The sequence below is a fragment of the Lates calcarifer genome, linkage group LG5, assembly GCF_001640805.2.
Source record: "Lates calcarifer isolate ASB-BC8 linkage group LG5, TLL_Latcal_v3, whole genome shotgun sequence".
Classification (NCBI taxonomy): Eukaryota; Metazoa; Chordata; class Actinopteri; family Centropomidae; genus Lates; species Lates calcarifer.
Window position 1 is genome coordinate 26,673,908 of NC_066837.1, and position 24,415 is coordinate 26,698,322.

General features: G+C 39.8%; 1 protein-coding gene across 4 annotated transcripts in view; it reads left to right on the forward strand.

Moving 5' to 3' along the window:
- Positions 1-24,415, forward strand: part of LOC108884557 (endonuclease V) — a 56,877-nt gene that overhangs the window by 13,121 nt on the left and 19,341 nt on the right. For 2 of the 4 annotated variants that reach the window (XM_018678508.2, XM_018678512.2), the window contains exon 8: positions 14,868-14,937. In XM_018678508.2, coding sequence (XP_018534024.1) covers positions 14,868-14,936 — 69 coding nt within the window. In that variant the 3' untranslated portion in view covers position 14,937. The other 2 variants (XM_018678510.2, XM_018678509.2) reach the window with 2 other exon arrangements.

Below are 24,415 nucleotides of genomic sequence, written 5' to 3' on the forward strand. Positions count from 1 at the left end.
TCAAAAGACTCTGTGATCAGATGAAATAAAAGTTGAAGTCAGTTGAGGCAGAGTGCTGTGCTGAGAGTGAGCAGTGCCTTGTGTAACAGTGAAACAGGGAGGTGTGATGTGGGAGGTGTGGGACCCGAGCACAAGGGCCTGGGAGAAAATGGAGGGTATGCAGCCAATTAGGGATGGTTCAATTTTATTAAAAAAATTTTCGGGGTGGGGGATTCTCCCGGACAGATGCAGACAACAGTTTTAATATGATAGCTGTCAAGGTCTGGTCCACATGAAATACAAAATAAAAATTTAGCAGGAGCATTTCTCCTCATGCACACACCACTAATATAACAGATTTGTGGTAATAAGTAGTATTATTGTGGCGCATACAAAGAACATAAGAAAAACCTTGTGGCATTCACTCATTTTCTCCTATTTGCAATTTTCTCTTAGTCATACAAAATTCATGAATCTTCCAGATGTATTGCATGAGTCAGGTGTTTTCTGTTGCACCCAACAGTGTAACATCATCTAGAATGGAATATATTCTTCTATTCTGTCCATCACCTTGGCTCTTGCTTCCTGTTGAGTGGCTCCTCTTTTTGTCATGGACCATTTTGCTTTAGAGAGATGGTTTTAGCACCTAACTTCAAGTCAAACTCTTTCTTCTTTATTTTTGTGATTGTGCAGCTCTATGATGACATGATGTTGACAGCTGTGATAATGTTTTCTCATTTTTTCAATTCCCCAATACCACTTCTGACACACTGTGAAAAAACCCCTTCCAACATGCTTTAAGACATAGTTTATCTATATATTAAAACACTCTGATGATGGTTTGAAAATTCTTTAAATTACATCTACTTCCTCTCCCTCAAACTTGCAGAGTATAACATATGTAAGAAAGAACTGCATAAAGCTTTTTGTGTCTCCAAGGGGAGCTTTGTAAAGTCTGATAAATGTCCTCAAGTGATGTTACTGAAGTCAGCAGTGGTTTGGGCTGAAGACTGATTGAGGGGTGTGGAGATAGAAAGAAGTGAGCTCACCACACCTGTGGAATAATAAAAACAATATCTCTAGCTCTGTTGCATCGATTTGGAAAAAACTGTCCATCATAAGTCTGATAGTGTAATAAGGCTGTAATACTACATTGGTGGAATACTCTGGCAATGACCCGGTGCCAGACACTACAGGAGATCTTCAGATATCCCATGTCCAAGCCCCAACAAGTCAGAGCTGTTTTAAATAGGTCCCCCCAGTATGAGGGTGACTTATGCAATATTAGGCAGGTCCCACAGGTACTGAATCAGATTGGGATCTGGGGAGTTTAGAGCCCAGGTCAGGTGGGAACCTTACCTTGCTGGGGGGGGGGGGGGGGGTTGACATTGGGGAGTGTGTCAGGACCAAAGCTTCCTCAGCAGAACATTGTGTTATAACAAGATGATTGACGTTATTCACTTCATCCACCAGTGGTCATAATGTTATGACTGATCCGTGTATGCGGAGAGAGAAGATTAATGTGAGGGTCATTTTACAGCTTTCACAAATCCTATTAAGTAAGTAATAGTTTTGACAGCATTTTACATTTTCTTTTTACAAAAAGTCTTAAAAAGTTTAGTCTTAAAACATAAAAACACCCATTAAATGTCATTTTGGAGAGGAAAAAGAAAAAAAACCTTGAACTGAACCCTTCCTCCCTCAGGCTCTTTTTCTTTCTGCCACTGGGTTGTGCTGTGCTTCTGCTGTTCAACATGCTTTCATTTTCACCGCACAGAAAACACACACACACGCACATCTCAAAATCAGTTTTTCACCAAGGGAGCTGCAGTAGCAGCGGCTTACTCATCCCCTCCTGTGTGTGTGCTTATTTCATCAAAGTGTGAGTGTGATGCGTTTAGCTGGTGGGAGCAGGAAGAGGAGGAAGCAGCAGGAACCGAATGTGGACATCATAGGGACCAATCACTGACGCCTCTGTCTTTATCTCTCTCTCTGTCCAGTTGTTTTCCTTTCTCTAACGTCCACATTCCCTTTTTTCTCTCTGTCTCCTGCTTTCGCCCTGTGTTCCCTCTCCATCTCTGCCTGTCCCACAGATATTTTCTATTCTCTTTATTGCTGACATCACAGAAAAAAAACTCGTCCCAGATCCATATCTGGAGAGTGTCATGGTCAGAGTTGAACTCCACGTTTCCTTTGCTCTTTCATTGGCAGAGCAAGATTTGTGTCCCTCAGGCCTTTGAAAGCTCAGTCACAACTTGAGGAAAAAAAAAAAAAATCAAAAAGCTGCCAATCTGACAGGAAGACTCTGTGAATTACATAACAGTGGCCTTTTTGAAGTTTGATGATACTAGAGGACAAGCTACAGTATCTTCCCCTCTGCCCAGACACTTGTCATGGACAACAATAACAGGGACAGGCCAGTTAGAGGTCAAATTATAGATATGTAAATATGTAACTATCCACGACTGTAACTTTCTCTGTCAGTCGTACACACATACACTTGTACACACTTGGCTGGACTCAGCAGCTAAAGGTTGCCAGGGTCTTTGTGGCAGACACTGTGTTGTGGTTTGTGTATGCTTGTGCTTCACTACTTGAAAGCTGGGGTTGGGGTTTGTCAGCTAAGGGCAGAGTGAATGTTTATCTATTCAAGAGGAGGAGTAGCTCATGTAGCAGTTATGGCAATAACATGGACAGACAGAGCTAGAAATATAAAGAGAATAGTTCTATAATAGCAATGAGGTTTTCATAGTACTCACATTTGCATGAGGATACATGCTGATACTGGTTTCATTTACAGATTTTTTAACAAATAAAAAAACAAATCAAAGTGTGGAGTTGCTCCATCGTGAGCCACTAGGACAGCTTCAGTGCTCCTTTTTATGGATTTTCCAAGTGTCTTAAAATGCAACTGGAGAGGTTAACAGCATTTTTCCAAAAGATGTTTGGTGTTTCAATGATGGACGTGGAGAGCACATCAGTCCAAAATCTCATATAGGTGGTCAACCAGGTAGAGATGTGTTGACTGTGAAGGCCACAGCAGATGTATAATTAGTGTGAATGCTTAAAGCTTCTGTATCTGCCTTCATCCACCTGTATATAGTGGAAGCAGAGAATACAGATTTTGTGTGTATTACATCTAAGACAAGAACCGTGTGTAACTTACTTATTATTAAAGGAAAGTGATGTATTTGTTCCTGGTGCTGCATTAACAGTTCTATAATTTTGTAATTGATCAATTATTGTTGAGATTAAAGGGGCACACAACTGACTTTACACATAAAGGTTAGGTCATGGGGAGTATTACCCAGCAGCTGTATATTGTTTTCTGTTACTGAACAATAACCCAGATTATGTCCTTATCTTATATTGGGCTCTTAGACTACACATTTATAACAGAAAGCCTCCAGACAGGGGGCATGTATTTTCAGAGGAGTGGTAAGGTCTGTCACTGCAAAGTGACATTTGCTCCTCCACATTAAATAAGTAGATCCAGAATTTTTGTGATGTAGTGACTACTCACAAGCCTAGCTAGTGATCTGCTGTATATGACGAACTCACCTTTAACTTGTTAGCAGTCCCAGCCTGGGCTAGCACTAGAAAGTCACAATGAAAAGATACTGTATTGGTTGGTCATTACGGAAAGTGTTGGATTTTTGGAGCTTGACTCTTAACAAGGGACTAAAAGTCAGAATATCTTGGCCTCTGCTGTGCTGCTTTTGATCATCTTTTAGTTTGATCTCTCTACTGAGTCCTCCAACTTCACAAAAGTATAGCAATAATGCAGGAGTGCCGCTTTAATTGATTAATCACTGATGTGTATAAAATGCTCATAATAATGTAAAATTTTCATCACAGGCTACTCTATCAAAATCTAAAGTTATTTTTAGAATTTGCAAAAGAATGGTAACAATTCTACTACAGAATTCATGGAGAGCAGAATATTTTACTGATAGGTGCAATGAATCATCAACTCTGTGAAAAAACAAAAAGATTTATAAACATCTTATTATTGACATTTTGTCTGCAGACATTCATCAGGTAGGTAATTTGTACTTGATGATGATGAAAATGAAATATCACCAATATATAATCAATTCCTAAAAGTTAAATAATTATCAATAAAATGGAAGAAAGCAAGAGATGAAATCTTTATATTTGACAAACTGGGAAAAAAAAATGAAAAATGAGAAATGCATTGATCCATAATCAATGTTTTTTTAATTGATCAGTTTTCTTTCGATCAGCCTCAGTTAACTGAGACACTGTTTCAGTACCGCTTCCTTCAGAGAAAGGCATCTTGATATCCTACCATGGTGTTATTAAATTTCACTTGAAAAAGAGTAAAATCCAATTAGGTTTTGTAGAGGGTACATATTATGTTTTGGATTAGTGCATGGTGTCAGGTGTTACTTACAGCTTTAATACTCAGTAATCATGACTGACAGAGGTAAAGTGATCAGCTGCTTCCTCAGTGTCACAGCAGCTGGGTGTTCACATCCTAAATCTTAATCCTAAATTAACCCTTTACTCTGCTATTTCGTCTCCCTTATTCTCCACCCTTCTCTCCACCAGAGAAGATCCTCTCACCTTACATCATGAGTGAAACAAACCCCTCCTTCCACAGCCTGAGAGATTCAGAGGGAGAAAGATGAAAGGGAAAGATGACATCATGGTTGGATTCTGCATTGAAGGCTGATGTGTGAATGCACTGCAGCAGAATCTTATGTACCACAATGAAAAAACAAAACACACATATACGCACACACACGTGCACACACACACACAGGACTCCAACAAATTCACGCCCTATCTCAGTCTTGCTCCCTCACACCATTAAATTCTCACACTCCTTCTGTAACCCACGCTTCACTTGATAAAGCCTCAGAGAACATGTGATGGGAAGTGGTAGGTGAGCAGACACTTGCCTCGACTCATCCTGTCTTTTGTTACTCTGCAGTCACTGTAACGAGTGGAGGTCAGAGAGAGGAAACTGACACATCAGAGGGATGTTATATTAGTGACCAGGCCAAAAATCACAAATCCAATCTCTGTAGAAGCATGTACTTGTTTTTGTTTAATTGTCTCATAGAATTAATGTCTCAAAACTCTGCTGTTAATTGGCATGCTGCCATGTTACCATATATAACCTCACATTGGCAGATTTAACTGGATTGTCAAATCTGTTCAAGGGATTAATGTCTGTAGACTCTGTGGAAAAAAAATTACTTTTAATTTGTGAAGGTACTGTAGTTGGCTAAGTTATCCTATTTTCCTGCATGGCTCTGTTTGACATGCACAGATTTCTGTGTACTGTCAACTATATATTTTACACATCTATAATGTTCCGATGAAGTTTTGTGGAAAGAACTGTGTAACTCAGCACTATTATAGGTAAAATAGTGACAATGTTCAATAGGTTCGCTTCCAGTTTATTCCAGTGAACTACTGAGCTAGTGTAACCAACATCTTTCAACATCAAGGACTCAGGCCTGGATCTGAGCACACCTGACCCAAAGTCAAAGTCTGTGTGATTAGTGTGGACGTTGCGTAGTGTCCACTACATCAGGTGTGTAGTGTAGTGTACTCTTCTTCCTCTTTGTGTTTATCTGCATATTGCAAACCAGCCAGGTGCATACCACCACCTGTTTTATTGGAGTGTGTAGATATGCAAGTTTACTCAAGTGTGGAACAGCAGTATTAATGTGAAAGCTGTGGAGAGGTTGGCAGTCATACTGCCATGGTACAAAACATTCATACTTAATACTGCACCCTCCAACAATACACAAAAATGTACAGTTTGTCCACAGGCAAGGTACAGTTCAACATGTATGAAGGATGAAGTTTCCAATTACAGACTGATTACAAATAACTTTTTAATTGGGCATAAATGGAGCAGTTCTTTCAAGGAAATTCCTCTGAGTCAAATTGAAAAGGGAAAAGTGTACTGATTACATAGATGCTGGGTAAATAGTCAAATGAGAGCATGAAACGGTCCAGTTTTCTCAGCCTTTGTACAGTGTGGGGTTTAGAAGTGAAATGATAAGTCAGTCAACAGGAAATTGGCTGTTTTCATGAAACCGTAGATCAAATGTTTAAATCATTTTTCAAGCAAACATGCCAAATAATCATTGGTGCCTGCTTCTCTGATGCTTGTTTCTGTTTTATATGGCTGAAAATGAATATGTTTGGGTTTGGCTGAGGAAAACAATACACTGAGCGATGAGAAACTGTGAATTTTTTCTGACATTGATCGATTAATAGCAGAATAATTGACAGATTATAACAAAAACTGTAACAAAAACTATCCCGTTTCTGTAGTGGGATTATTTCATGGATGTCTGGGATTGTCATATGGGCATTGTTGTATGAACCTTTTCAATATGATGTTTACCAGATTTATTTTTTTTTTTTTTTAAGAAAACATGATGTTTTCACCTAGTTACCTGTAAGACAATTTGTGTGTTGACTGAAGGTGTTCCATTCACCAATTGAATGTTTGTGGTTATTAGTTATTTTATGCAGTGTAAGGGAAAGGCTTGTTCATATCCTTTATGGAGGTCCTGTGGACAGAAACTTAAGTAGTAAATGGAGCATCAGTAAAAGCAGCAAAAGCAAAGCAACTTTCTCCTTTCTCCTTTTAATTTGTGCTAAATTGCGTACTCTTTCCAAGTAACTTTCAACAAAAAAAAAAAAAAACACATTACAAACAGTAACTTTTTAAACTTTTTACCTCCCACATGCTCAGCTTTGAAACATGTAGCCCTCTGGTCAGAAGCTCACTCTTCTGACCTCTCAACAAACGTGTGCACACATAATCCACACATACACAGGCACGTCTCCAGCTCCCTCCTTCCTTTCCTTCAGCAGTCAGTTAAAAGCTCTAATGGACAGCAGTAGAACAGAAATCTAATTTTCTACAAGCTAATGTTCCTTGACAAACATACTGGTATCCTGTCAGACCTGCTCACTTGGAATTAGCAGGCCTGTCTCATTGGCGCTTGAGGAAATAGATACAAAGAAGACCTAGAATCATCACTATTTGAGGGCACATTTCATTTAGTACAAATGTTTTCACTTGGAATTTTAAAAAATCTGTCTCAGTGCGAGGAAAAAACATCTGAAAAATTCTAACATTCATCATTCATTTAAGAAGCTTTGACATTTTGATGAACTGAAGAGGCTTCTTGGATGAGTGGCAAAACATCAAGACTACAACAGAAAATCTTGTTGCCACTGACTCATCACTTCTGTTCATTCTGTCATCTGGTTTACTGTGAAGCATCACAGAAAGCCTGGTGCTGGTTTTCACCCAACAGGTTTGTGTGCATTGTCATGTGTAGCCTCGGCCCACACTCGGTCAATCGGTCATTATCTCCAGGCTAAAATCCATTACTCCTTAGTCCCCCCACTACCACCACCACATCCTCCTCCTCCCCCCACATACACTGATGGGAAGACATCCACTGGTAATGGGACTCTGAGGAGCTGGCTGAGACGTACAGTAACAGCTTATTTCCAGACCTCTCCTCTCTGTCTGAGTGCCTTGCACCGAGCGGAAGTCACTAATTATGTTCCCAATCCTTCTACAGCAGTCACCTGTACACCACTGAGTCTCTCACTGCTGTCCTGTATGCCCTTCAGCTCTTAAATCAGTTCCTGTTTTCTGGAAGCATCAGAGGGATTTGATTTGTATTTCTGTGTAGCTGACGTTTTTTTCTGTTGCTACATAAAACAATCTGTCTGCAGAGCCACCCATTCTAAAAACGTCCTCCTTTACAGTACTGTAAGGCTCTCTGGATATCGGATGTATACAGTTTCCCTGCTAAAGAGCGATAAATGTGGCTCCACGCTTCAGTCTCCATTTTGGGTTTCCTTGACCCCCCCCCCCCCCGTCCAGGTAGACAGGAAATGTAAAGGCTCCACAGCTGCGCTCCCAGATTGCAAAAACAGATGGAATTTCAATGTGAGTGAAAGGCGATGGGGAGCCTGCATGCATTGAATAAAAGAGATTGAGAAATGCATTGTGTGTGTGTGTGTGTGTGTGTGTGTGTGTGTGGATACGGTAGAGAAGGCATGCAGTGTGTATGTTTGAGAGAGACACTGCTGATGTGTGTTTTGTGTGCAGATATTGAAGACTAGGATATTATTATGTAAGATTTGTGGGTTTTTTAGCACTAAAATTTGCAGATGCAATGATTCATCTTGTAACACAGCAGGCCATAACAAAATGTATGTTTTTGTGTGTGAGTGTGTGTTCTCTTTCATGTCACCAGCCTATGTGTGTGTGTGGTTTGCTTTTGATGAGTCCCCAGTTTTTCAACTTTCTTACACCTCGTCGTTCTCCCCGACTTTGTTCGTCCTCACCATACTGTTTTTCCTCTTCTCTCGCTGCCGTCTCTCATCCATCCATCTCCATCCCCACCCCCACCCCCTGCTGCACCATCTCAACTCCCTGAATAATTCAGGCCTGCAGAGCTAGTGTATTTTTGGTTGTTGTCACCTCTGCAGTAACACAAACACAGCCCATACCAGTGTGCACGCTCACACACACACACACACACACACACACAGGCGTGCAGTACTGCCAGCGTACACACAAGCAACACACAAACGAAGCTGCCGACAGCAACAAAAAAAAAAAGTACCAGAGTCAGTGAGACCGCTGAGACTCGCTAACTACGAAGAATTATCCTTCCAGGGATTTCACACCATCACTGTGCTCCACCCTATCTCTGCTGTGCTATCCCAACAGTGACTAATAATATGTCTCACTTTTCTGTGTCTTCCAGAGTTACACAAAGTTTGACTGTACAATAATGTGTGAGGGAAGACACGACTTTATATGGATCCCCTTTACTTTTGTATGCGCTGAGTTTTGTGTTTATGCAGTTACTGGAATAAATTTGGGAGTCAATATGAACCACTCTTTGGTTCTTATTGATTGAATCATTATTTATCTTCATTATTCCCATTGAGATCAACAATCTATCATTAAGCAACCTGTAAAATCTGCTGAAGACAGCAGCACATTTACATCCTAGTTAAAGGCCAGTTTCAAATCTGTAGACAACACAAAAATATTTCAGTATATAAAACCCTCAGGCTCCGCTACATCCACTGGGCATCATGCATCAACAAATGCTTCTTTTAAAACGATATTAATTGTTTTTTTTTCTGGCCACTTGGGAACAACAGAACAATCTGAAAACACAACACTGACATCACTTTATAAAGCTGTAATAATGAACACAGGGCAACATTAGCATGTCTGTGCTTGCCATGATGAATGTACAGCCAATATTCATTCTCCTTTAGTTTCATTTTGGTCTCCACCAACAGCCAACCAAGTTTGAGCATAACTTCCTCCCACAATTCCAGCATGAGTGTTTACCGCTTGGGGTGAAAGGTGAAAGGCGAGGCAAGTGCAGCTACCGCGATAAGCAAGGAAACATCTTACCAGAAATTTTCATTTTAAAACACTTCCAGATGGAAGATTTGATAAAACCAGAGTTGTGTGTACACAGTACAGTGATGAACTGTCTTTCCAGCTAACTAATGCTAACTAGCATTTATTTAGCTGAGATATCACTTCACAAACAATCTACTGACAAGCAGTGTATGTTCACTTCATGTGGTTGTCTGCCACTTAAGTCAGCAATTCATTGTGGACATTGTTGTTCAGCAAATTCAAATTCATCATCAAATTCATCATCAAAACTTAGACACTGAAATAATGTCTTATTCCAACATGTACTTGGTTTATACCCTCACAAAAATACAAGTAAATACTAGTATTTTAAACTTTAATTAACACATTAATCATTACTGTGTTATTGTGTAAGTAAAAAAATTCAGTTCATCAGTTGACAACTCTAGAAAATATTAATTAGCATAACTTTTAAAAACTGATTTTGAAATTGTTGAAGGCTCAATTTAGAGCGGTTCATTGATTTATTAAGTACATTGATACTGGTTGTTGAGTAATAACATAATGAAATGATAAGTTATCTGTATATAATGCATAATGCTAATGAAGTGATTCTTCAAAAGAATTCATTGTTGAAAAAATGTAGCACTTTAATGTTTTCACTACATGCTTACCCTTGCATAGCAACTTGCTCATAATGACAATGTTAGCATGCTGATGTTTAGCAGGTATAACCTTTACCACGTTCACCATCTTAATCTTACCAACAGGTAGAAGGCTAATAATGGTAATTAACACTAAATAAAAGTACAGCTGAGGCTGATGGGACTGGCTTTATTTTTACAGGTATTTGACTATAAAGAAAAGTATTGGACAAACTGAAATTTTGATCAGCTTGAAGCAATAGCAGAAAGCTCAAGATCAGCAAAGTCATTATGATTCATCCAGATTCATCCAATATTCATGGAGATATTTCACACTGGACCATGGCGGGGGACCGACTGACTGACATGGCCCTAGGCTCTCAAATGTGAGGATGCCCTGCCTTTGTCTTTTTTATATCTTTGCAAATTGAAGATCTTTGGGATCTTTGTACAGTTGCTCAGACAAAACAAGCAATCAGAAGATGTCACCTTAAGTTCTGGGAAACTGCGAGGGAGCTTTTTTTTTTTTTTTTTTAAATGTCAACAGATTATTGAATAATGTAAATAACTGCTAGCCATGCTTATAGCTATGGTACACATCACTTCCCCATTTGTTCCTTTTTTAAAAAACTAATTCTCTGTGGAGCAGTTAGAATGTCACATTGATTTGACACAGATGCCAACACAACACAGTGTGTTTAGTGGAATTTGAGGGGAATACATAAGTCTTGTGAGAGAAAGAGAAGCCATAAAACAGTCATTTTGGACAACTGACAGTGTTAAACATGTGAAGATTGACACCAGTGCTCTGCTGGTGCCAGCTGTACCAGTCAGCTTGTGGAATCGAGAGGATGTGACTGATTTAAAGTGGAGATCCCCTTTGGGCCCAGAGGCTGTCTAAATGTTAATATATGGCTGTCTGACATTCTGGTGCTGCAACCACTGGACTTTGGACCTCCACAGAGAGAAGGTTGGAGGGAGACAAAAGTGCAACCCTGGGGTGGATATGAGAGAGAGAGGTGTAGATGTGAGTTGGAACAGAGGTTTGAGAAGGGAGGAGAGAGATCTGAAGGAAAAAGTTTAATGATTGAAATGATAAAAAAAAAAAAGATTTGGCTTGAAAAAAGTAAGTGAGGGAAGGTGGATTCCAGGGAGAAGGAGAAATATAAAAATGGTTTGTAAGGGCAAGGAGAGCTATAGAGAAGAAGAAGGGGTAGAGCAGACTGGCATAGCTGCAGGGCTTAAGGGGCTTTGGGGGACTGGAAGATAAAGACCTGCCCAAGGCCACTGGACCGAAGCCAGGACTCAGACACCTCGTGTGTGTGTGTGTGTGTGTGTGTTGTGTGTGTGTGTGTGTGTGTGCCAGCAGAGCCAGCAGTCCACATCTGTTCACCTGTGCATTCCCACCCTGCCAGGGACTGTGGCCAGAGGAAACCAGATCTGAACTGATGAAAATTCAGTCAAGGGTTTTCTTTGCTCTTGCAGCAAGCAGCAAGCTGTGACAGCAGCTGTCACATTCTCTTCACTTTACCACAGCTATTTTATTTATTTTATTTCTTTATTGCATTGTTTGAGGTTTGTTTAGTTTGTTGTAATTACAAACCAATCACATTTGTAAGTAAATGTTGCACGAGCTAAGAAGTAACTGGTGGACAGATCTTTGTCAGCATGGCAAGGTGTCAGAGTATTTGGTGAAAAGACAAGTCTAAACATTTGGATTTTAAGTTTTAGGTTCTTCTTTTGCAGCTAGTGAATATCCATGTAACTACAGCCTCATCTCCTCTCACACTCGAGAGTAGTAAAATATTGGCATGAAATATAAACACGTACACAATAAAGCATACCTGGTAATGACAGACATTAGAGCAGAGCCTGCATTTAGATAAACCTGCCTACTCCAGTGTCTGCACAAACCTAACTCACACCCACCCATTAAAATGAGACGATGTAACTTTTGCTGAAAAGTAGCCACTGCAGTTACATGTGACAAGTATGAGAAAATGAAAAATGCAACAACATAATTTAAAAGAACACACAGGACAAGAGGAGACAGTTGTCAAGTCAGTGCAGTGAACTGACTCACTAATATCTGTTACATAATGGTATCAATCTAAAGTTTGCCAACATTAGCTTATATTAGCCTCTATAAGCCACTAGTTGTATCAGATCAAGTATGGCTATAGCAGCAAAATTTGAGAGTACTGAATTGAGGAAGGGTCCATCATGAATTCAACTTCATCTATAACAGAAAGAATAAGTTATTTTTTCCTTCAAAAGTTGCATAGTCTCACTTTAAAGAATTTGAGTGCATGTTGACAAGTTTGTGATTGACAAACCATACCAGAAGACTGTACAACTGCAGAACGGAGCTTTAGAAAGACAAGAGTCATGATTTTAGCAGGTTATGATTTGCTAATTCTCAATAAACAGTTGACATTTTTGGTAATGTGGCATCAGCTTTTAGTATTTTTAGTATCTGATAATAAACCAAAGACAATAAATTTTTACCTGATGATGGTGTTAAAAGAGAAGTTAAAGGGTCCCTAAGGTTATTACAATCCTGAGGGGAACATGAATATTTGTGCAAAATGTCATGGTAATCCATCCAGTAGATCTAATTAATAGGTTGATAGCCCTGTGTTGTTGTATCTGCTCTGTTTGTGTGCGTGTGCCTGCATGTAAGCATAGCACAGGCAGCTATGTGGGACTGTTTCTTTATGACACTATGTAAATGAGGAGTCTCAGACCTGCTGTTCTGTTCTCTTCTGTTTTGGGGTTTTTGACATTTCTCCAGCTGTAGCTCCTGCCAGGATCTGCTTCTCAACTTAGAGTATTTTTACCCACCAGGCTGGGAGCAGCGGTCTGAGTAGGGACACAGAACATTACAGCATGTTAGCTTGTTAGCCACTGCAGATTCAACATGGTTTGCCACACTAATCAATCCAGGTACTTCATATTTATATTTTAGTTTAAAGTAGGTGCAAATGCAGCAACAGAAGAAACATGACTTTGTCTTATATGTGTGTGTGTGTGTGTGTGAGTGATTATTTTATCTGACATAACAGCTTCACTTTTATTGGCTCAAAGTGTTCCTCTCCCATAATACCCACACACACACACGCTGGTCTTTCCCCCAGCAATTCACGTCTTAATGACATAAATGTTATCAGATGACTGTGCAGAGCAGTTTGATCAGAGGAGACCAGGATTATGAACTCAAACAGCTTCACTGAATCAAAGCATTGATCAAAGGCTGGTTCAACACAAATTGGCCCAAAATAATCAAACTGGGTCTTATTTCTTCTGGTTTTTGTCATAATGACAGTTACTAGCAGCAGAGTGTCTACTTCCGCCAGTTTGCAGAGATTTGATTGTTTTATTTATTTATGGATCTACAAAACATACAAATCCAAGGAATATATGTTAAAGTGAGAACACTCATTTCTAACATGGTCAACAGTCAAACATAAAACATGTAACTTGCATTTATAGCTTGCATGTGTCCCTTCTATTTTTTTCATCTCCTATTTATAGACCGACTGTTCCATAGTATGGCACCAGTCCACAATAAGAGCGTTTGACCACAGTATTAGGTCAAGGCACTATACATGAACACGCACTGGCACCATGGCAAAATCCTGTGTTATTCCTAAATAATAATAATAACATACATTTTTTTATATTAGTTATTTGCAACTTCCTCTTAGTTGCAAAAAACACAAAGAGCGATCTCGGTCTTTGATATCCTTCCCAGAAACTGGAAACAGAAATCATACAGCAGAGGCCTGCATGTAACTGCAATGCAGGGACATTTTTAGGCATTAGTGAACCATTAAGATATAATAAGAGATAACGGTATTAACTGACCACAGGTTGAGTAAAGGTGAATAAAGCTGAAATAAACTAAAATGTGGTTAAATTATTTGGCAATAAAAAGATGAGTTTCCTCAGGGGCAGCTGTGGATATCAGGTGGCCTTAGGCATCAAAATGTCCAGAAACAGACCTGCTGCAGCTGCCATGTCATTAATCTATAAAGAATAAGAGAGGCCCTGATATTGAGCCTTGAGGCACCCCACTAATATCCTTAGGCTCTGACATAGTGCCACAGTCTATGAATGATGATACAAACCAAAGGCTGTCGCAACTTCTTGAGATGCCATCTGATTGGATCATAAGCACAAAATGAACAGGAGAGGGCTGTTTTGTGAGTAGTCTCCATGATTGAACATAGGTAACATTTTGACACACGGTTCACCATCACAACTTTCATGTCTGTCTCCTTTATCTTCACAGCATGAGTTTTGGTTTGTTATGAGAGCCATTATTTGGAGAGAGTAAACCACAGCAGCACTTGGAGGTGGTTCGAGGTGGCAAATACGAGGTGGATTTTTGTGGATCATTTGTGGAGCGTGAGAGGAGATGATAAAGAAGAGTATTGAAATGATGAGTCCTGAGTAAGGGGTTCTGAAATGTCTCAATGATGTAGATGGAGATGCTGCCTCAGAGACGTTTGCAGAAACACCTGACTGTGTCAGATAGTGATTTATGTTGTCAGATTTTGCAGCCTACACAAGGGCTCAGTTTGTTCTGTGTAAAGCCTGCATCAAGGCACTTCATTTTAATTTCTTCAGAAGAATGTTCAGTGTGTAAGAGCGTTCCTGCTCACCTCAGATCACAGCTTAACAGCTGAAAACAGTTTGTGACAACTCGTTAAATATGGAATCTCTTTTTCTCTCTTTTTTCTCTCCCTGTCTCTCACTTCCTCTTTCTGTCTCTCTTTCCCTCCACCCATTTTTCCTCTCCTCTTCTGCAGGCTGACTGTCTCTCCAGAGAATACCTTCGCATACACTTCCCAGCTGCAGATACAGGAATCAAAGAATGATGTAAGTGACAAAACATACACCAGACACGTTTGCAATTTAACACACCGGTACACACGTTCGCACATAAAATTATTCAAATAACTTGTTTGTGTGCTGCCTTGGCACATGGTGAGAGGAGTGATTTACACAGTCTTAAAATAGGATTAAAAACCACAGCAAGTGACTCATGAGGAATTTCCCCAAATCCTAAAGTAAAGTCAAGTTTGTTGGTGGAAAGCCTAATGATTTTCGTGCTATTTAAATTGAGCAAATTTATTGTAGAGGAGGATAAATACTCTGGTAACTTCATAAAACTGATTGATATGAAAGATTCTTGCAAAATTTGCCTTCTTTCTATCTTCTATTTGCAGGGGTACAGGAACAAAGAGAGAATAAAAGGGAGAGAAGTTTAAATCAAACCCATGAAATTAAACCCATTCATCGGGTCAGATGTGTAGTCTATATGGCATGGTGGCATTGTCATTTTTCAGCTTTTTCCCTTGTCAGCAGGGAGGTCAGAGGTCAGGTAAGAGCACCCTTGCAGCTGGTTAGGATTGATAGTTTTTCTTTAAGATGGGAGCTTGAACTCAGGCTTCCTGTTTCAGTGACAGTACACAGCTCCACTCTACTGCAGAAGAGGTAGAAAGTTTAAGAGTTTAAGAGCCTTTGACAGGTTCTCTGCATTTTCAGAGGGGTGTGTGGAGGGGGCAGAGGTGAGCCAAGGACGCCCGAGGTTAAGTAGAGACACAGAGGCAGAGAGAGAGAAGCAACGATGAGGAGAGAAAAAGCCTTTGATCCTGTGATTCTCATCTGAAATAACAGGCAGCGCTGCTCAGTCCAGCCCTACCTTCCTCATTACCGATCAAAGCACCATTAGCAGAGTCAGATGCTTAGAAAAGTCATCATTCATTCCCCTCCTCCAAAGCAAAGTATTTCTAAATGTGCACAGAAGTGAATATTTGGAACCAGTGCAGCTTGCTCATGTGAGCTCACACTCACGTGCATTTACAGTTGTTCACACGCAGGCACAAGAGAGTGTGCGCACACTCACATCCCTCAGTGTACCCCACTGGGAAACATAATGGGGTGTCCGTGTTGATCCGCTCAGAACCTCCCTGACGTGGTGAATCCTCTGAACGCACTCCTCTCTTTGATGAGCCTCTCTACAAAGAGACTGAGACAGGGAGAGAGGCTTTGTGCTGAGTAGGCAGGGCTGTAGCAGGTTCTTCGAAGCCTTAACCCAGCTTTACCCCCTCAGTCGCTCAACAGGCTGCAGGCACATTTGATCAGACATACTGTACATTAGCAGCTCGAGGTAGTGTGCTGCATGCTTCAGGCATGTGTTCCCATCATTTCTCATATTTCTATTTTATCAGGACAGTTTTAGCAGGACTGTATTCATGTTTTAGCAGTACCTGTTTTAGCAGATAGGCTTGTCAGTCCCAAAACCTACCTAAGATGTATCACTTATGTTCAGTGGAAAGTAAGGCCATGGGTCAAAGAAGATCTCATTAGATTTGGTAGTGCCAACAACAGCACTTAATGTTTGGACTTGTAACTCCTGAGCCCTGCAGCAGATCAGAGTGCTTTTGGTCCTAGTTTAGGTGGTTATATTAACAAGGCACAGTTTGCCAAGTAAGAAGCCAATAATTATGCTCAGATTTTGCAGTATTACTAGAAAGTTTGCAACAAATTTAGTTTCACATTCTGTATCTTCAGTGCATTTCACTCATACGTAGTATAAGAGCTTCATGTTAAATTTGAATCTTCACTACTCAGAGGTCATGACTATGATTGATTTTGAATATTTTATTATTTGGAAGAATGGGAAGGACCAGAAAATATCCAAGTTGGTAGTGTTACTGCATTATTGTAAGATATACACACATATTGCAAGTCTTGCTAGGAGTGACATCAGATAAATGGAAATTAGAGAAGGTTTCTAAGAAAATGGCTGGCATACATCTAGTTGTATTTAATCCTTGGTTTCTTTACTGTAAATCATGAAACTTCCATTAATGTTGTCTTTTGCTTTGGATTTTCCTCATGAGCTCTCAATTTGCAACCAGATAAGGATTGTTTGCATGTCCGTGCACTGTAAACTGTCTCTTTTCAGCATAATTTGAAAGAAGACCTTATGTTTTGACACATTCTGAAGACAGGTTAGTTGCTCTATCAGATACAAGACACATACTCTAGTCAAGGCAGAGTAGGAAGTTTGAAAATCAGCCTTTAGCTTCAAGCTCCACACTATGTTCACCTGCAGAAAGGCTGAGGGAGCGAGCAGCTCGACAGCAGACCATGGTCTGTGTCCCTGGGTGGCAGAGGAAGAGAAATAGAGTTTCTGTCTCTGTCAAAGAAAGAGGAGAGAGACATGAAAGACAGAGCAGCAGGAGAGGAGATGAACAGATCTGAACAGAGGGGGGAAACAACAGGGGTGCAGAGGGAGGCAGGAAAAGAGCAAGAGTGTGGAAAAATCAATAGCTGTGTCAGAGAGAGAAAGAAAGGAGACACGGCAAGAGGATAAAAACTTATCACTGGTTAAAGTGACATGCTGGTTGCCTCTGGATTTAACTCCTTGTACATGTACTGCTGTTGATTGCTTTTATTGCTGTATGAAAATATGATGTACCTGATACCTGAAATATAGAAAGCCATTTCTTTAAGTGGTCTGATTTCTACTATATTAAATGCTTTTGCTTTGAGTACTCATTTACACATATTGTCCAGTTAAAAACAACACAAAGTGAGCAACAATTTAACTAGTGCAAGGACTTCATTCATCACTTCACTGCCCCTTCTCCTCTGTCCTGTCATTTCAGATGGTGTGAAACACCATTTTTCTCTGATCACCTTGAACTGTTTTTTTTCCTGACAAAGTTTATACTGTCAGAAGAGTCATGATATATTAGGTTTTATGGTTAATTACTTCTATGTGAATTAGCATGGCTAGGTCTAAAACTAACCGTTACTTTCATCCTTGGTCTGTGACTTATTTTTTCAGTTAATCATTTTGCCTATAGCATGTGAGCCTAAGGTGCCATCTTTACATAGTGTTTGTCTGACCAACAAACCAAAATGAGAAGGCATTCAGTTGACAGTGATATAGCACTGAGAACAGTATCAAATCCTCTCATTTGGCAAGTTTGAACCAACAAATGTTGTGCTAGAACATATTTTTTCAGACTGAACTGACTGAAACAGTAGAGAAAAACAGACATTCTTAAGGTCATGTTGGCTAAAATAAAGAAGCTTCTCTTCTTTTTAGTTTGATTTGCAGATTGTTCAACACACATCTCAGCATCACAGCAAGAGAAAACAAAACAACAAAAAACCCAGTAAGAATACCTTATTGAGAAAGTTTTCTGTCAATCTCTTGTTGAAAGCAATGATTACTTTTGTCATATAATCATCTTCCGTTGTCAGCACAGCATAGACTTTATATCAGTAAGCTTCTTTTAGACAGATGTCAAGGTCAATATATATACGAATGAAAAATTCCCCTAGAAAGAAAAGAAATATTTAGAAACAAGAGATTTAATTTTATAACACAATGCAAATGCAGATTATATTTTCACTTTATACTTTATACTACTGCTGTAAGGGCGATGCCAGCTATGTATTAGCAAAATATTTCCATAAAAATGATTTGTATTCTGTCTTTTATAAAGAACTATCTGTGGCATTTGACCAATAAAATATCAAGAAGAGTTATTTTTTTAAAACGTAATTTTTATGACATTTTTGCTTTTATTTGATTGTGTGACACTCTATTGTGACAGGAAGGACAGGGAGAGCAGGGTGCTGATGATGATATGCAAGATCCCAGCTGGAAACAAAAAAAAGCTTTTTTTTAAAAAATGATCAATAACTGAGTTATAGTTAGTGTTTACTGTTGCAGATCTTTGAATCCCATTTTAACACTGTAGTCCCAAACTGTCAATAAGCCATCAGGAAACTATTAAGTTTCAGTTATGGAGATTGTTGCAATCAACTTCATGCTGTTATACAAACTTTACTGCCCTTTTTAAAAACATTTCTAAAATGTCATGGAAAATGTTGTGGAGGCAGTCGGCCCAGGCTCAGACCAATGAGCTCTGTTGGGAGCAGCCGCTCTCATTAAAAAGTTATAGCAGTACAAGGACACAGCTTTTTTCTGGAGGTACTATTCAGCGTCAGTGTTACCTGGAGGACTGAGCTGCAGAGGCAGTCAGTGTTTCATCACCCTTCTCCGCCCCATTCCTCCTCTCAGAAATACCAATTCCACTGTATATCACTGACTGTTGGCCTGACATATATTTTTTAAACACCATCACCTCACCTTGCTTTTGGATTTAATTTATAACTTTATTGACAAATTTGGGCTCTAATGTGTGACAGTGTGTGTGTGTGTGTGTGGGTGTGTGTGTGTGTGTACATGTTTTTGTCATAGGTCATGTCAGTTTGGACTTCAGATGACTTGTTCAGTTAAGAATATAATACATTTCCCCAGGGTTTTTAATTGATTTTTTTTTTTTGAACAAAACCCGGTGGGTGTCAGGAGATTTTTTTGTATTGGTCAATATCATTTTCATGGGGTTTTCATTTGGTTTTGTTGTTTTATATGTATGTTTTTTATTGTTGCTTTGTGCACACAAATTTATTTTTCCCCCCACCAATGCATCGTACGAGGCACATAGATGCCACTGCAGTTTTATTCAGCATTATGCAAATTTGATTTGTTATCTGAGTGTGTTCCCATAAACTTTTGGTGAACAGTGGCAAAATGAGGCAAATTGGATGATGCTACAAGCTAAAACGTAGTTTAACTTTAGCTCAAGTAGAGAAAAGTCAAAGCCAGAGAATTAATCAGCAGTGTTAGTTACAAAGCAAAATTCATCATAAGTTTGCTGTCATTAGCCTCCATAAGCTGCTGGTCATATGAGCACAAGACTCTATTGAACTGAGTAAAGATGCATTTTGCTGCTTATGTATTCAACTCTTTTTTTGCAAGGGGACAACTGTATTATTTCTCATTTCAAAATTTACATAGTCTTGCTTTGAGGTTAGAGTTCTTCTGTCATAGTTAAATAGTAAAGTCAAAATAATATCTTGAAGTTTGTTAGATCATTGTGTGTGTGTGTGTGTGTGTGTGTGTGTGTGTGTGTGTGTATTTGAGTGACTGAGGTGTGTCCCAAAGGACTGTAGCCTCTGGCTGTGTGTATCAGGTGCTCAGCTCAGACTGACCCAGACCACGGAGCAAACAGTTCTGATGCCAACTCTGCTTCTGAGGGACAATAAATAAAACATGTTAAGGAAGCTCAGGGGCGCAAAGCTTTAATGATATTTTTTCCCTCCATCTGTCTGTCTCAGCTCTTTTTTTTTCACTCATACACATACACAGAGAATTCAGAAATCAGTTATGTTGATGCAGAGAGTTAAGATTAACTGACGCTGGAGGGTGTGTGTGTGTATGAGTATGATGCCCTCTATCTGGCAGTTGATTTACAGCGGTACATACTGACTTCTGTAACTTTGCCTCTTATTTATTGCTATTAAAGCATAATACCAGATTAATTGCTGAGGTCTGGGAACATGGCAAAATTGCTAAAAAGATGAAGCAAGCAGTCAGATGACAGGCTTTAAAGAAACCTCAGTCCGGCACACAGTCCATACACAGTTTTCATGTACAGCTAGGGATTATTATATTTATTTGGGCATATGGTAGTCTGGCTAAACATTTGACAAGTTTACTACCCACCTGGTCATCTGACTGCTTGTGTCACTTTCCCTGTTAGACCTCAATGTAGTGTCGCAGTCCCAGAACACTTACTTTGATGTGCACAGTGCTGTCATAACTGGTACAAATGATTACCAAAACTCTAAAAATAAGTGCTAAGTTGTAACAGAATCAGATTTATCCTTTAAAGCTGCACTAATCAGTATTTTTATATCAGTAATGTATAAAATTACAATGTATTATGTGAAATATGTGAAAATTCTAACTAACTCTGCAGTTCCCTTCAGCTCAGGTGAAGCAGTGTGGCGTCTTTTAAACACCATCACCTCACCTTGCTCCATTTAGTGCATTGTTTTGGTTTTATAGCCTCCAAATTGTTTAAATGAGACACAGAAAAACTAGGGAGTGGGAGTAGTGGACATAAATTCATCAGCTGGTCAGAAATGAATGTGTAAATAGGTCAACAGTTTGCTAACATGTTAGCCAAAACAACTTAATATGGCTTGTTGTGGAGTTCTGCAGGCAGGAAGAAAATGCTTAACAATGCTGCTTTAAAATCTGTTCTGAAGAGGCACTCCTGCCATTGAAGCTTGTTCTGTGGAAGTTCATGGAGTTGCACTGTTTCTTCCATAGTTTGTCGTCTCCCTCTCTCTGCTTTTGTGTGCATGAAGTATAAACATAAAAAAGAAAATGCTCCCTGTTCAGTTTGATGTTGAAATTGAATCTGGAGTTACGATAAAGCCATTTTTCTCCGCTTAAGAATCCCTGAAGGCATTTCTCCTATTGTTCTCGTTTCATCTTATTTGTCCTCGTTTCACCATCCGCACGTATAGTTTCTTCATTTTTTCTAGTTTCGCTGGTTCGGCTCCATGAATTTGTTTGCCTTTCGTATATATTCAGCCTCCCTTATCTGGCAGTAAGATCAAATCACTGGCACATTCTGCTTTTTGTTGAGATTTTACCAGATGGAGTCATAATTAATTTTGAACTAAAGAAGGACAACTTTCATCCAAGATTTTTTTTAATTGACTCCCCAGCATTTTTTATCATCTGTTTTGCTGCTATTTATCACTTGACCCTCCATCGACTTGATGCTTCTCTCCCTCCCTGCATTCCTCCCAGTAGAGCGAATTGCACAGTGTGCCTGAGGCAGCTGCAGGCATTAAGCGAGGCCGACATACTACAGTAACTCACTCTGTATGTGTGTGTGTGTCCTTGTGTGTGTATACAGTGGCTGTGTGTATTTGTGTGTTTATGCATTGAAGCGGGGCATTGGGGGAAGAGATGAGAGGAAGGAGATAAATTGCGAAAAGGTCAAAAAGTGTGTGTGTGTCTGTGTGTGTGTCTGTGTCTGTGTCTGTGTGTGTTTTCCTGATGTTTACATGCTGATTTGGCGGGTTGAGAGCAGAGATGACAGGGAGGGAGATGAATCAAGAGATAGTTTGAAACTTGAAAGGTGGGTGGGAGCGAGAAGGCCATTTGACATGGCATCATTGGACTGTGAAAGAGTTTCTCTCCCTGTTCATTCCCCGTTTCTATCGGTATTCTGTCATCTGTTTCCACGCCAACAAAGATACAAATTGCATTGGAAAGAGAAAAAGGGGAAAAAGAAAAAAAAGTGTGCGTTGCACATTTGTAGAGCAAACCCTTAAAGACTGACTCCCTGGGCTGAAAGCAGGAGGGTGGTGATGGGGATGATGTGCGGGGAGTTGCTGAGGGAGAGAAGCCGATGCTTGATGTGGAGGTGGAAGTCAGCAGATAGAGGAAAGACCCTTCCCTCTCCCCTCCCCTCCCTTTCTCTCCTCCTCTCTTTATCCATCCTCGCTCCTGTCTGTCTGATGCAGTGGAGGAGAAACCGCATCCATTTCATCATGCCCGGCCTCACACAGAAAAACCCTCAGTGTCGTGTTTTGCGCCGCCTCGCCTCCCTCTGCCAGAATGCCACCATGCGCCGTTCAAGTGTTGATAAATTGCCACCACCTGCCTCATTTTTCACCACCGCCACCTCTTCGTCAGACACACTGACACAAAACCCCTGTGCACTCCTCAGCGATAACAAGAACAATCGCTGAGCCCCAGGAATGAGAGATGGGAAGACAGAGGGAAAGGGCACATGGGCGAATGGATAAGTGGGTGGGGTCTTGGGAGGGGGCAGATGAAGAAAAGAAGCAGTGGCAAACATTGCTTCATTTAGTTTTTGACAGACAGGTAAAGGGACACAGTTTGCCAGTGACAAAGCAATCAATGTGTGCTGAAGAGTAATTATTTTAGTTGAATGAAGGTAAAACAAATGCTAAAATGTACACATTTTCAGATTCAGCTCCACAGCAAATACTTTGATAATGTCTATGATGGTATGAAACGGTTAGAAAAAGGTGGAAACTATGAGTGTTAAAAAAAAAAATCGCCTTAGCTTCTCAGCAGCTGTGAATTTTAACAGTGTCACTGTATCAGGATGCTCACAAACAGCGATTTAGTTACCCGCCAACACCCTGTCGTAACGATACTGTCATTTCCAGCAGCTGCGTGACTGTAAATCACACCCCAAGCCAGTGGAGTCGGAGGGGTTGAGTCACGCTGTAGATTGATGCAGCATACTGCTGTGTTCAGAGGAAGCTACAGCAGGAAAAAGGTCTGAAGATGACTCAAAGCTGTGGAAAGACACATAGACGACTTAATCAATAGAATGTTCACTTGTCTGTTTCTCTTTGCTCCCATCATATGTTGACCTTTTCCTGTGACTACTTCTTCCCCCAGTGGATGATGTCAGTGAGAAGCAGTCATAGTTAGTCTTGGGGTTTATATGTTGATGAACCATTCTTCCCTGGTGGAAAGATCTTGTTTCTTAGAAAAGGGTGGATGTATACTGCAAGAAGGCAAGAGCATTTTTGCCTCTTATATGATTCTACCGACCTGTTTTTATGCACAATTTCAATTTGTGTATGAAAGATAGCCTCGATATAAACCATAGAAACTGAAGGGAAAAAGCCTGAATATTGAAAAAGAAAAAAAAAAAAGTTTTTACATCCTGGTTGAAGGTTGAAAGACGCTGCATAGAAAGAGAGATGATGTGATAAAGGAGGGCCATTACAGATTTTTCAAATACGCCTTGACATACCTGCTTTAGTTTAACTGTGCTGTAGACAAATAATGCAGTAACAAAATCACTAAAAAAAATACAAAACCATTGCAATGGAATGTCTTGATGTATCAGAGTCACTGGTTATGTTACTTGTAACATGTTCTTGATTATTTTTGTTTAAAGGTACAGTTGATGGAAATGCACTGATTCATATTTTGCATAAATTACTGATATGTGCTCATGGTAAGGCTTGTTAAAGCATGCACATGTAAAAATAGCCACAGGCCGCATGACCATGGAAATGTCAGTTTAATTTGATTGTATGCTGTGGCAACACGACTGTTATGTTTCCAGTTTAAGGCTGTAACTAATGATTACTTTTCTTATTCATTAATATGTTAATTGTTTGGTCTGTCTAATATCAGAAAATAGTTAAAAATGTTTCACAGAGTCTAGAGTCTGAGGTGATGTCAAGAAATAAAATGTCTTTGACTGACTGACGGTTCAAAAACCTAAAAATGAAAATGACATATTGGGTCATTATGTGGAAAACCCAGACTGTGCTCATTCATTCAGCAGCAGTGCAGACTTTACAGAGGTAACTTTCCAGCGCCTAATATTTTCTTTCGACACTGAGGTTCTACAACTCCTGGAAGTATGTCTGAAATATAATGACTTTGAGTTCGATCAGAAGCAGT